At 46.3% G+C, this 12860-nt stretch overlaps 1 protein-coding gene and 1 long non-coding RNA gene across 2 annotated transcripts in view; one reads left to right on the top strand and one right to left on the bottom strand.

Moving 5' to 3' along the window:
- The window catches only part of LOC102378403, a 25927-nt gene extending 16953 nt beyond the window's left edge, over positions 1-8974 (top strand). The window contains exon 3 of the long non-coding RNA XR_325012.2: positions 7955-8974. This is a non-coding gene — a long non-coding RNA (uncharacterized LOC102378403). The remainder of the gene's footprint in view (positions 1-7954) is intronic.
- DELE1 (DAP3 binding cell death enhancer 1) overlaps positions 1-12860 on the bottom strand; it is a 43142-nt gene that overhangs the window by 26926 nt on the left and 3356 nt on the right. The window contains exons 3-6 of the mRNA XM_014524997.2: positions 11583-11706; positions 10748-10883; positions 10140-10283; positions 2034-2089 (exon numbers count right to left, since the gene is read on the bottom strand). Coding sequence (XP_014380483.1) covers positions 2034-2089; positions 10140-10283; positions 10748-10883; positions 11583-11706 — 460 coding nt within the window. The remainder of the gene's footprint in view (positions 1-2033; positions 2090-10139; positions 10284-10747; positions 10884-11582; positions 11707-12860) is intronic.

Here is a 12860-nt window from a genome sequence, read left to right as displayed (position 1 = left end):
GATGACAGGCTGAGAGCCCTGGGGCTCTTTAGCCTGGAAAAGCGCAGGCTCAGGGGTGATCTGATGGCCACCTATAAGTTTATCAGGGGTGACCACCAGCATCTGGGGGACCATTTGTTCACCAGAGCGCCCCTAGGGATGACGACTAGGTCGAACGGTCGTAAACTACTACAAGACCGTTTCAGGCTGGACATAAGGAAGAATTTCTTTACTGTCTGAGCCCCCAAGGTCTGGAACAGCCTGCCACCGGAGGTGGTTCAAGCGCCTACATTGAACACCTTCAAGAGCAAACTGGATGCTTATCTTGCTGGGATCCTATGACCCCAGCTGAATTCCTGCCCTTTGGGCAGGGGGCTGGACTCGATGATCTTCCAAGGTCCCTTCCAGCCCTAATGTCTATGAAATCTATGTAAACAAATACAAACCTGGTGCCATAGCAGTTCAACTTGGGTGTAATGGCCTCTACATCAAACTTGATAAGGAATTCACTTGGCAGATAAAGTTGTTAAACAGCTCTGAAAGACTCGGGTCCCAATACTCACCTGTCTGGCAAATTCAGTACTGAAGAAATGAAGGCAGCCCTTTAAGCTTTTAAAGACCAACAAATCATCAGGACGCTGATGACCGGGCGTTCAAGGTCTTATTGACCATGGCCAGTCTACCTGTCCCTGACTTTCTGTCCCTCATGCTTCCAACATATGACTGTTGCAACACTTAATGCGTCACCATCATCAGCAAGTTACTTAAACTATACTTTTCAAAGGCCATCGCGAATTCAGATTCTCATATTCTGGATGCCCAGCATGAGACTTGGGCGTTGACCCAGAAACTTGAGAGTTTAATACACAAAAGGTTGAGTATTCACAGTTGCAACTGAAGGTAGCAGATGTGCTCAGAATGTATTGCATGCCATAACGCCAAGTACAGGTTTCCCTCGCTGTATGTGGATTTTGTGTGTGTGAATTCGTTCTTATGCAGTGAGCCTTTTTATACCAAAAAATCATTATCTGTGAGGTAAATTCACTCTTATGCTGTCAGTGTGGTGGAAGCCTACAGTCAGCTGCTTTGTGCAGTGCATTGTGGGAGTGACGTGCACCAAGATATAGCTTCCTGTGTGGATCTGTGCTCCTCACCCATTTGTGACACCATCTCTGTAGTTGCCATTCCCATTATGATAGTGCCCTTTTCTTGTGTATACTGTCTGCTGTTGGTGAATACCAAAATTGTCTTGTAACAGTAGTAGAAATGGGTTTGGGGGTCAGTACAGTCAAGGTCTTGGCATGTATCCCTATTTGTTGCTTTGTAAAATGGGTTCCCTTTATGCAAATTTGAGTTATGCACTGTTTTCCAGGAATGCATGGATAGCATAAAGCAAGGAAAACCTGTATTCTGAAAACACAGGTGCTGGCTAAGTTACATTTTTACCTTAATCTCTATTGTCAGACAATAAAAACAATATATTATAAACAGACACGGGATGGAGGGAAGGTAAGAACATACCAGCAATGACCAACAAGATGAAACAAATAGGATGTTAACACCCTTATTTTTTGGAGTGGATAATAAATGGAAAGAGAAGTAAAGAGCAGGGGGAGGGGACTAAGCAGAGGAGAAAAGGGATATTCATGAAATCAAAGCATATTTTTGAGAGCAGGGCTGCAGATGTTCAGAACAGCATAAGCAAGATCCAGTCAGAATTGCAGAAAGTTCTCCGCATGGCCAAAAGTCTGCTGCTGCCAGTTGGAGTCTCTGGCTGGCCCTTCTTTGCAGTTTTCTCCAAAGCCACCATGTAGCATGTGTATTAACTCCTGGGAGAAGGGTGGAGAATGTTACTGCAGAGATCCTGCAGCCTGTCTTTAAGTAAAGGGGCACAAGTACCATACCTGTGACTCCTGTTCTCTGGCTAAGGGGAGGAGGGGCATGCTTCCCTTAGGACACAGCCATATTGCTAATACTGTACTAGGTGCTTTGCAACCATACTCTTTCTAAAGCCAAAGAGCTGCAAAAGAGTAGAAGATGAAAGATTAATATACCTGTTTGCTGGAGTGGGCTGGCCTCAAGCTGCAACGATCTGGGAATGAGAGCTCCCCTGTAAAGACAGATTAGAGTTTGTAATGGGCCTGACAGACCAGCAATGCTACTTTTCCATATTACCTTGCTCTTCCCTCCCATTCGCTCTAGCCTTGTCTCACTATTCTACAACCCCTTCTCTAGAGGTGAACACACAAGTTTTATTATAAAACGAGTTGCTAGAGTGATCTGTTATAGAATTTACATGAGATCATCTAGTTTGACCTTCTGTATATCACAGACCATTAAATATCAGCCTGTGACCTCTGCACTGATTCAGTTACTTGTTTGTCTAAAGACCATCTTCCAGGAAGATATGTAATCTTGATTTAGAAGATATAGAGAAATGAGAAGTCTCCCAAAACCTGCCATTTCCCTGGGTAGTTTGTTCCAATGGTTACTCATCTACTTTGTCAAAAATGTGTGCCCCATCTCCAATTTTAATATGCCTGGCTTCAACTTCCAGTCCTTGGTTTTTGTGACATCTTTCTGTTTGGATTTAGAGCAGCGGTTCCCCATCTGGTACTTGTACCACCAATGGTACCCAAACAACTCGTCAGTGGTACACGTTAACAGATTTATTATCACTAATGTACTTTATATGACAAATTTGCTAGTGGTACTTAAGGCTGTATCATTTTAAATTGGTGGTGTGCAATCTATCAGAGTTTAGGAACTGCTGGATTATAGTACTTCTGTACATGGCTTTGTCTCCCTTTTTAAAAGAACCAAAACGCTGATCAAATCCCCTTTATCATTTTTTGAGATGCTAAGGAGGCTAAGAGCCTTACATTTCTCACTAAGGAATTTTCTGCAGCTCTCAAAATTTGGAGGCTTTTTTTTTTTTTTTTTTACACACTACCCCCAATTTTTCTACATTGGTATCCACTTTCTAAAGACAGAATTATACACAGTGGGTATGTCTACACATGCTATTAGCACGCAGCAATAAAAACTGGCGCATATTGCACTGGAGTTCATTGCTCCTGGGTGCTGCATTTATAGGCTGAGCTGGGTCAGAGCAGCCCCAGCTGACAGGGGGCCTGGGGGAGTCGGTCTTCCAGTCTGGGGCTGCTCTGACCTGGCTCAACATGCTGCGGAGGGGCTGGCTAGGGCACAAGAGTGCTCCAGTACAGGGCTAGCTGGCAGACAGCACTGAAGCACCCTCGTGCTCCAGCCAGCCACGTTGGCATCTACAAGTGGTGCAGCAAAGTAAAAAAACAACAAACAAACAAACAAAACCTCCACAGGAGGATTTACAAGTACTATCCTGATGCAGAGATAATTAGTTTTCTGTGGCCTGACAGTTGCATGTATAGACACAAGACGTTTACTGCAGAACTAATTGGTCTACTCTGCAGCAAATATCTAGTGTAGGTATGCCCTGTGTTTTCATATTAGTCCTCCAGTGCTGCATAGAGAGGTAAAATCACCTCCCTACCTCTAATTGCTACTATCTCATTTTATACATCCAAGGCTTAGCTCTTTTGCCACATCATGACTATTTGCTATTCTACTATGCCCCTAGGGCAATTGCTCTCAATCTCTTCAGACTCGAGGGTCCCCTCAGAAAATGCTAGCTTTTAGTTCTTTCTCTCTCTCTCTCTCTCTCTCTCTCGTCAAAAAAAAAAAAAAAAAGAGCACAAAAGATTAGAATGTTTTTAACACTAAGGATTCCTGTTTGAAATCTGTGGGTTTACCTTATAAGTTTATACACGCCACAGCTAATATTCTGTGGCACCCCACAGTACCCTTGAAAGGATTTCAAGGCATCCAATGACAAACTGGTTAATGATCACTGTCCTAAGGTATGGACAGATGTACATGAAGTACTTTAAATGCAACATTTACTAGAAGGGCTTCTAATTTGGAACACACTAGTACTCTACAAATGTACTGGCCTCTTCCAGCTGAAGCACCTCAAGATGTACCAGGTCCAAAGCTGCTGTGCTGATTCATAACTAGGGAGCAGGTGATCAGTTATCCCAAGATTTCTTCCACAATTCCCCAGAGGCTTCAGAGGATGGCCGAATGGATGTGCCAGATCCCCAGGGTTATCAGGTCCTATAGTACTTTCTGCAACTGCAGGGAGGTCAGTTTCGGGTGCGTTGCATTCCTAGTGGGAGCAGACAATAGATGTCTGCCTCCCCAGCCTCCAGTCTCTCTCAGAACAGCACAATGATGTACTGGCTCTTCTCTCCAGCTCATGTGCATATCTGGCATAGTTTTCACCCTTTTTTTGAGCATGTTTGCCTCTCCAATCCATACCAAACTGGCCCTGTTGCTCCAGTGGCAAGCTACCAACATAAATTACATGTTTGAGAGAGGGCAATGGAAGGGCAGCAAAGCACTAATTTCCTCTTTTTGGGTCCTCCCATCTCCATCCTGGTTCTTACTGATTTAAAAAAAAAAAAAAAAAAAAAAGTCTAGGATTTGGGATTTTGCTCTGCTCGGCATCAAAGTTTTTTCCCCAGCACTGGGCTGTAGCAGGGTGGGGGAGATGCCTGCTCCTCACAGTGGGGGAAGGGAGCGAGGGAGTTGTGTGACCAAGCTGTGCCAGTGCCTGTGCTCACAGGGGCAGGGCAGTCAGGAGACCCTTGCAGGGCTGGGGGGAGCAAGGGGCTGTGGGTCAGGAGTGAGGGGTACCAACAGGGCTGAGGGACTCTGCATGGGGAGCGCAGGGAACAATCAGTGCCAGGGGGCTGTGGGCTGGGAGTGAGAGGTATCCACAGGGATTTGGGGGAGGGAGGGGGGCTACAGGCTGGGAGTGAAGGGTACTAGCATGGTCTGGGGAGCAGGGGACTGGGTCAGGAATGAGGGGCAGCAGCAGGGCTGGGGGGGATTGTGGCTTGGGAGTGAGGGGCAGGGCACAGGCATATCACTGCCCTCTCCCACCCAATCACATTACCCTCACCCCCTCCCTGACAGGTGTTCTCTTTTTTTGAAATGGGAAATATGGTAACCCTAAGCAACTCCCCATCCTGCTCTGGCAGGAGACAAGTGCTACCTGAAGCACTTCAGAATTGTTCATCTTTTGTCCAGTGTCACTTATGATATGATCTGAACTGATTTATAGCAATATAGTACCATGCACAGTGTGTCCACTTACTTTTTAGAGTTTTAAAGCACATGAAATTCTATAAATGTTGCATATGAAATAAATCTCAAGAGTCTGGACAGGGTCTTAGTGTTCCAGAATTGTACAATTTTTCTATTCAGTAGGAATAGTCTGCATTTGGCTATCCTAAAAATCATTTTATTTAGATGAGGGCCAGCTTAACAAATTGTTGTGATCATTGGATGTTACAGCCTTGCCTTCATCCTTATTTGACATGACACATTTTTGTAGCATCCAAATCATTTATATAGGTGCACCAATAGTGATTTTTCTTTGGGGGGGCCTGATACCGATGGTCGATATTTAAGGAGGCTGATACTGATCCGATTTCTGATACAGCTGCCTCAAGCTGGTAAATCTACTGTGGTGGAAGGGGCATGGTGGGCGGAGGCAGACTAATTCCCCCCCAGCGGTGAGGGAAAGCGCAGGGGCAGGTGCTGCCTAAGGGGGGGGGGGTGTCAGAGCCACAGCTCTTGCGGAGCGGGGGGTAGGGGGGGGAAAGGCAGCTCCAGCTGCTGCTAGTACCCTGGGACCGTATGGCCCCCCAGACCTGCACAGGGTGGGGCAGGCTTTTCTCAGTGGGGGCTGGACTCGGAGCCAGCAAATTTTTGCCACCGCCGCCAACCAGTCCTGGCTCAATGCCCCATGTCCACCCATGTGCTGGGAAGAGCCAGGCTGCACCGGGTGGCTGGCAGCAGCAGTGGTGAAATTTGGGGTGCATGCAGCATCCCCCCCCCACCCCCCCAGCACTGCTGACACCTGCTCCGAGCCCAGCCCCTGCTGAGAAGAGACCTGTGCAGCCTCGGCTGCAGCCCACCCAACCCTGTACAGATCCAGGGGGCACCCCCCCATGCCCTCCCGGTGTGCAAGCAGTGGCAGAAGTGGCAGCCCCTCAGGCAGTACCTGCCCTGCCCCCTCCCTCGCTGTTGGAGGGTATTTGATCTGCCCCCTCTCCCTCCCCGCTCCCCTTCTACCACACCAGACTTACCAGCTGGAGGTAGCTCTCCACGCTGCCAACTGTGTTCCTCGCTGCCCAAGTGCTGTGCTGTGGTTGCACGCAGCACGGGCATTTATCGGCCAAATTATCAGTCCCATCAGGCCCCTGATTCTAAAATTCTTAGCATTTTCTAATTTTTCAATGTTAAATTTTCAACTTTCACTATATTCTTTTAGAAAGGGGCGATTCTTTTTATGCACTTTCCTAGACTATTTTAAAGAAACTGGAAAAAACCCCCCAAAGTTTTATCACATGACGCTGTATTTGTATCCCGATCAGCTCATCAGCAAGACAGAAATGCTAAGAAAGTAACTGACAGTCATAATAAGTTGTCATCCTCTGTGGACTGGCACTAATGGAAGATTAAGAACCAGGGAGACTGGGGTTAAAAAGAAAAAGAAAAAGACGAGGGACACAAACTCCATCAGCAAAGGTCACATACTTGCTGGCAGCAGAGGACTGAAGAGATGCCAGGATTTCAGGTTTCATTTTATGCTCTGGAGAACAGTGTGCTCTTGGGGGCATAGAATCTCTTACCAGTTTCACCAATGACTTGATTTCTTCTGTCTTGTCCATGTCCTGTCTATTCTCCACCTCCAGGTGCTTGACCCAGCACCTTTCTTCTCATGCAATTAGTCTCTTTTTGCCCAGCTAGAACCAGTTTTGTCCCTACTTTTTGGCTTTTTCAGATCCATCTTCCCTCTTTCTTTCCCCCAGCTCAGTGATTTCTAGTCTTTGCCCTGACTCTCTTCCTATTCACTTCCTCAACTGATGTCAAAATCCCACTCCACACTAACTCTCATCTTAGCTCCGATATCCACTCTTTATCCAGTTGTTCCCAGTATCTACCCTTTTCCTGCCTCTAGTCTCCATTTCTGCCTCCTATCCAGGCCCTCAGGGGTAATCTATTTGTTACCCCATTTCTCTAGAACAAGCTACATCAGCCTCTTTTTTTTTTTTTTTCCCCCTAACTTATACTTGGGACACAGAACTACCTAATCGGGAATGACTAGGTGCCAGGAAGGGGATTTTTGAGGACAAGTGGCAAGCTCTTGCTCTCTGTTTCAGTGACCAAGGCAGATAACTTATGAGCAAACATTCTAGGAAAATTCTTGTTTGTTTTCCTGAGTTGAAACTTCCACTGTCATGTAAGATTGTAGGGCTAGAAGGGACCGCAAGGATATCTAGTCCAACCCTGGGAATGCACTCGTGTTTATAGGGATGGTGTCACAACATGCAGGGGTGTGGTACAGCTTAGTTGGGGGACATGTTGCAGGGTGCTTGTCACATAGCATGGGGAGCAATTCTCACATGGTGCAGTGTGGAACAGTATACAGTATCTGCCCTGCACTTGGGAAGTTATCGGCAACCAAGAAAAAGATCTTAAAATTGTAATTGCCTAGTTTCCTTAACAATGGGTTTCATCAGCTCACCTAAAACAATGCTAAGAAAAATGCTAGAGGTTCTTACACATTCCCTAATTGGACATCCCAAATTCCTGGGCATGTGTCAGTTTCAGGCATAATTCCCATTCTTCATTACCTATGTATGTTCTAAATCAGTGTTCAGTGCTGGGACAGTTGCAGTAGATCTTCCAATGGTAGTGACAAAGACTATGAAAAAGACAGTGTACCAATCATTAAGAGACTTTCTGTAGCTGCCCTGTAGATTGTACCAGCAACTTTCTGCCTCTGTGCATTTCAACACTATTGCCCCAAAACACTCAGACACTTTGTTGTCATTAACTGTCATATTCTCTTCTTCCTCAGTGACATCAGCTCTGTGCTGGAGAAATAACCATAAGGGATCATCATCAGAGGAATCATCCAGAAACACATCGCTTCCACTCCCCCCTTTCTTCTGCACACTCTCCTTGCTCCTGATTTGCTGGGAAAATACATCTGTTTCTTTGAAACCCCTCACCGTGGCCTGACTTTTGCAGAGGGAGGGGCTTGGTTATAAGAACAGGGCAGTGCTTTTTGCACCTGTTCTCCTTGGAACAAAATGGCAGGAGCCTCTGTCTTTCAGTGACACTTGGAGACCCTCACTCCTGCACCTTAAGTGGTACTGAGAATAAAGGGAGTCTGGACTGAATACCAATGAGAAAAGCAGTATGATGATGAAGGAAGTGTGCACAAGATTATTAGGCAAACTACCAGAACATGGTAGGATTATAGCACGGGGGGTGGAGAGGGAGAAAAATCAATTCCTACTCTAGCCCCTGCCAGCAGTTTCAGAAAATGTGGAACTCAACCTTCATCCTAGTCATTTTAAATGGTGAATTCCCTGCACTCTTCAGATGGAGTTAAGGTACATCTTCTTAACTGGCCTGGCTTCATCTGCCAGGCACTGAATTCCATGATGCTTGTCTGGTGGACAAGAGTGCCCCCATGTCCACAATGAGTTGTTTATAGACCATAATTAAGACACTCTGTAACCTCTGCCCTGGATAGAGCAGCACTTACCCCACTGTATTTTATATACATTTGGATACTACTGTAAGAGAGCCCAGGATTAGAAATAAGCAGATGTGCAACTATACCCAGGTTGCTGCTCACAGTTGGCAGCTATTTTTATACCTTACCACTAGGTATGTTGCCAACTGTGTGCCTGTGGACCTTTTACAAAAATGTTACCCCAGGACTGACAAGACTTAACCTGAGGTAAGTTACCAGAGTCTTTCATGGACAATTTTCCACTGAGTTAAATCATAGAGAAATTAGGGTTGGAAGGAATCTCAGGAGATCATTTATTCTAAACCCCTGCTCAAAGGAGGACCCATCCCTAACTAGATAATTCCAGCCAAGGTTTTATCCTGCTGGGTCTTAAAGACCTCCAAGGATGGAGATTCCACAACCACTCTGGGTAACCTGTTCCAGTGCTTCACTAGCCTCCCAGTGAGAGAGTTTTTTCTTAATATCCAACCTAAATTTCCCTTGCTACAACTGGAGACTACTACTCCTTGTTCTGTCATGTGCCACCACTGAGAACAGTCTAGCTCCATCTGGAACCAACCTGCAGGTAGTCTAAGGCTCCTATTAAATCCACTCTCAACCTTCTTTTCTCCAGACTAAATAAGCCCAGTTCCCTCAGCCTCTCCTTAGAAGTCATGTGCCTCAACCCCCTACCCATATTCACTGCCCATTGCTAGACTCTCTCCAATCTGTCCATATCCTTTCTGTTGGGGGGAGGGGGAGATTTACACACTACTTCAGATGTGGCCTCACCAGTGCAAAATAAAAGGGGAATAATCACTTCCCTCAATCTGCTGACACTGTTCAGGAAGAATGAGGTGACCTCCTCTGTTGCTTCCTCCTGTTAGTGTTTCCTCCAGGTCAGTCATTTCCCCACTTACCTCAGGGCTTTGGTCTCCATCCCCCAGTAAACCTAGTTTAAAGCCTTCCTCACTAGGTTAGCAAGCTTGTCTGCAAAGATGCTCTTCCCTCTTTGTCAGATTCCCATATCTTCCTAGCAATCCTTCTTGGAATGACATCCCATGATGGAAAAAGCCAAGTTGGGTATATGTATCCCAGTTTAGGGGTTCTGAACAGTTCAAATGCTATTTTAACTGGTATAAGAGGGGTCATCCATCTAGGCTCCTTGTCTTAGTGAGAGACTAAAGCAGCATAAACTGATTATTATGACAGGTTTTTTAGACCCCAAATGATACACTTGGCTTTTTCTTGTATTTTTCTAATTGCCAAGACTCTTGCTGCAATAAAGAAACCTTAACTGGACATTGCTTCCTAATCTATAAGGCCATACTGGTGCTAACCAGCCAACATGCCTGCTGTCAGGCTTAATTCCTGCACCAAAGAGATGCCCCCCTCAGGGCTCCTTCTGCATCCTTAGGAAACACCCAACCCCTTGAGGCTTCTGTCCTGTTCCCACAGAAAATACTTAAAACACAGAAGGCATTTCTGACCTTCTGTCCTGCAGTGTGCTGGCTCATACCCATTTCTGAGCAGCAACAATCCACTTCTTGCCCCAAAGGGATGCCAGGTGATGGACTCTCTGGTGCTATGTCTGGTATCATTGCCAGCAGGAAGCATGGCCCCTTCTGGCCACTGGGACAGTTAGCTGGAGCTGCAGCCAGCACTGAAATAAGCAGTATAAAAGTTAGTCCCTGTAAGCCATACATGATGGTATCTGCAGAACAAAGCCTGGAATTTCCCTCTCTCATCTGTGAGCATCTCAGCCCTCTCCCTGCTGACCCACATCTGAGAACCTGCTCAGGTTTTTCCCATTTCTATATGTGGGGTGGAGGGCAGAGAGAGAAGGGCACAAAACAAGAAAACCAGCCATGGGATGCTGGGCCAGTTGATGCAGAAACTAGGGAAAACAACACATTGTGCAGAAAGGTGGCTCCCCTCAGTCCAGAGTACTTCACAGCCAGTTAGTCATAAATTTCAGCGTGACAAATGCCTTCTACACAAGAGACATGGGCAGCACTACTGCCCAGATGCAGAGATGAGAGCTGAGCCCCTTTATTGCAGTCCCCATCTAAGAAACTATACCCGGGCCCCATCCCCACCCCCATGCCACCATTAGGCACAACTGACCTGAGTGCTGATGGCATAGCAATGAAGAGTAAAAACTATCCAGCCAGGGTGGTTTGTTTTCTCTCCCTACCACTGGCACAGAACTCAGCCATGGGATCTGCCATGTCAACTGCAAAGCAAATATAGCCAGTGTACCCTGGTGGAAGGAAGAGATAAGTCAAGAACAATGGCAAACCTCTTCCCTTGCAGGCTACAGGACCCCACCTTCCACATGGACCCTTGTCTCAGCTATGTCATGCCCTTCTTTCTCTAGAACAGGGCTGTCTACCTTCCAAGTAGCTGGGGGCTGCACACTATGCAGGCCCCCAGGCTGCTGCTATACCTTGTGGGCACCTTTTCCTACCACTGCAGTGCACACTCCCAGACTCACTATTTGCTTCCTGAGCTGCACTGCACTGTCCTGCCCCATAAGGCAGATGCAGAAAACAACAGCTGAAGGAGAGAGTTGCAGCTGGAGTGATAGGGGGAGCTCTGGCAGTGCAGGAGCCCCAGGGCGACAATTTAATCTCTCATGGCTGGCACGTGGCCCGCAGGACACCAATTGGACAACCCTGCTACAGAGTATTTCAGACACAGCTTTCCAGTCACAGACTCTAGCTCCTGCATCCTCCCCACTCTCCCACAGGGCATCTTGGCACCTTGGCCTCCCTTCTATCCCAGCTCCCTGCTCATGCCTATTCTATTCCAGCTGCAGCCCTCCAGCCATAGCTTCCCTGTTCATACTCCTGAAGAATGTTGTTGCTGTCGCTTTCCACCTTTTAACAAAAAGTATCCTCCCTGACTCCAGCAGCAGCTCTCTCTACTTTGCTACCATCAAGAAAAGACTTTTCCTCACCCAAGTGAAGGAATGAAGAATGGTGTAGTGAGGGAGCAAGCTAGAAAGTAGATGTTTTCCACGCTTTTGTTTCCAGCCATCTTGGTGCTGTCTGTTGTGCCAGTCAGGTGACTGAAAATAATGGCTGAAAAAGAAACAACACCAGGAACCCATATTTCATACAAATCTGGACAAGAATAAGCTGTCTTGATAACAGGGCTCAACTTGTACCATGGTTAAGGTTAGCTGAAGCTTTCTTTTGTTAGGTATACTTCTCAACATACACACAGAAAAAGTTCAATTAGCCTGAAAAATTACTCTGCCAGCTGAGCGGTGGGAAGACAAAGGTCTTTTGGTGTGAGAATTCAAGAAATACAAGTTTTCAACAGAACTGCTTTAAAATATTCAGAATACAATTCTCTTGAAAGGTCAGAGGGCCACAAAGGTTTATATATTAACAACATATCCAGTATACAAAGTCTGGAATTTGTGATAATGGGTTCCTAAGATCCTGATCTTCATAAATGGGCATACAATTAAGCATGTGATGAGCTAGCACTGTGGCAGGACAGCAGATGACAATTACATTCTCTTGGAAGCATGGAGCTCTCAGGCAGCTGCAGGGACAGGGGCAGAGCTAGCAGAAACAGGGTTTCAAGACTATCTCCCCACCCTGCCTCTATATAAGCGTTGCAAACATAGGGAGAACCAAGCTTGTGCTGATAAAACCTAACGTTGTCTCTGGGCTCAGAACAAAACCTGCTCATCACTCTGGTGTTCTGTGTCCAGAACTAGTATCTCAGGAAGCTTGTAGCTACAGGGCCACAGTAGCATACCCAGGGTGCTGAGCCCAGCTGGTCATGTTTTCTCCTAGTATCCTATACTGGCTAAGGCATGAGGATGATATGCTCATGTCAAACTCAAAAGAGCAAACCTTTTCTGAGAACTCTGAGGCTCCCCTGTTGAGCTCTTGCCTTGGCTACAGGTTAAGAAGTTCAGGCAACATTAATTCCAAAAGCCTACAGGTGGAAAAGCTATCAAAGACTACAACAACATCCCATCTCTAGTTTCACTTATCCTATACTGGCTAAGGCATGAGGATGATATGCTCATGTCAAACTCAAAAGAGCAAACCTTTTCTGAGAACTCTGAGGCTCCCCTGTTGAGCTCTTGCCTTGGCTACAGGTTAAGAAGTTCAGGCAACATTAATTCCAAAAGCCTACAGGTGGAAAAGCTATCAAAGACTACAACAACATCCCATCTCTAGTTTCACTGGTGCTCCCTTCTGCTCTCAGCCTA

This window comes from Alligator sinensis, unplaced genomic scaffold, assembly GCF_000455745.1.
Source record: "Alligator sinensis unplaced genomic scaffold, ASM45574v1 scaffold338_1, whole genome shotgun sequence".
In the NCBI taxonomy this organism is placed as follows: Eukaryota; Metazoa; Chordata; order Crocodylia; family Alligatoridae; genus Alligator; species Alligator sinensis.
The sequence above is the reverse complement of the archived record's forward strand: the minus strand, read 5'-3'. Positions and strand labels throughout refer to the sequence as shown.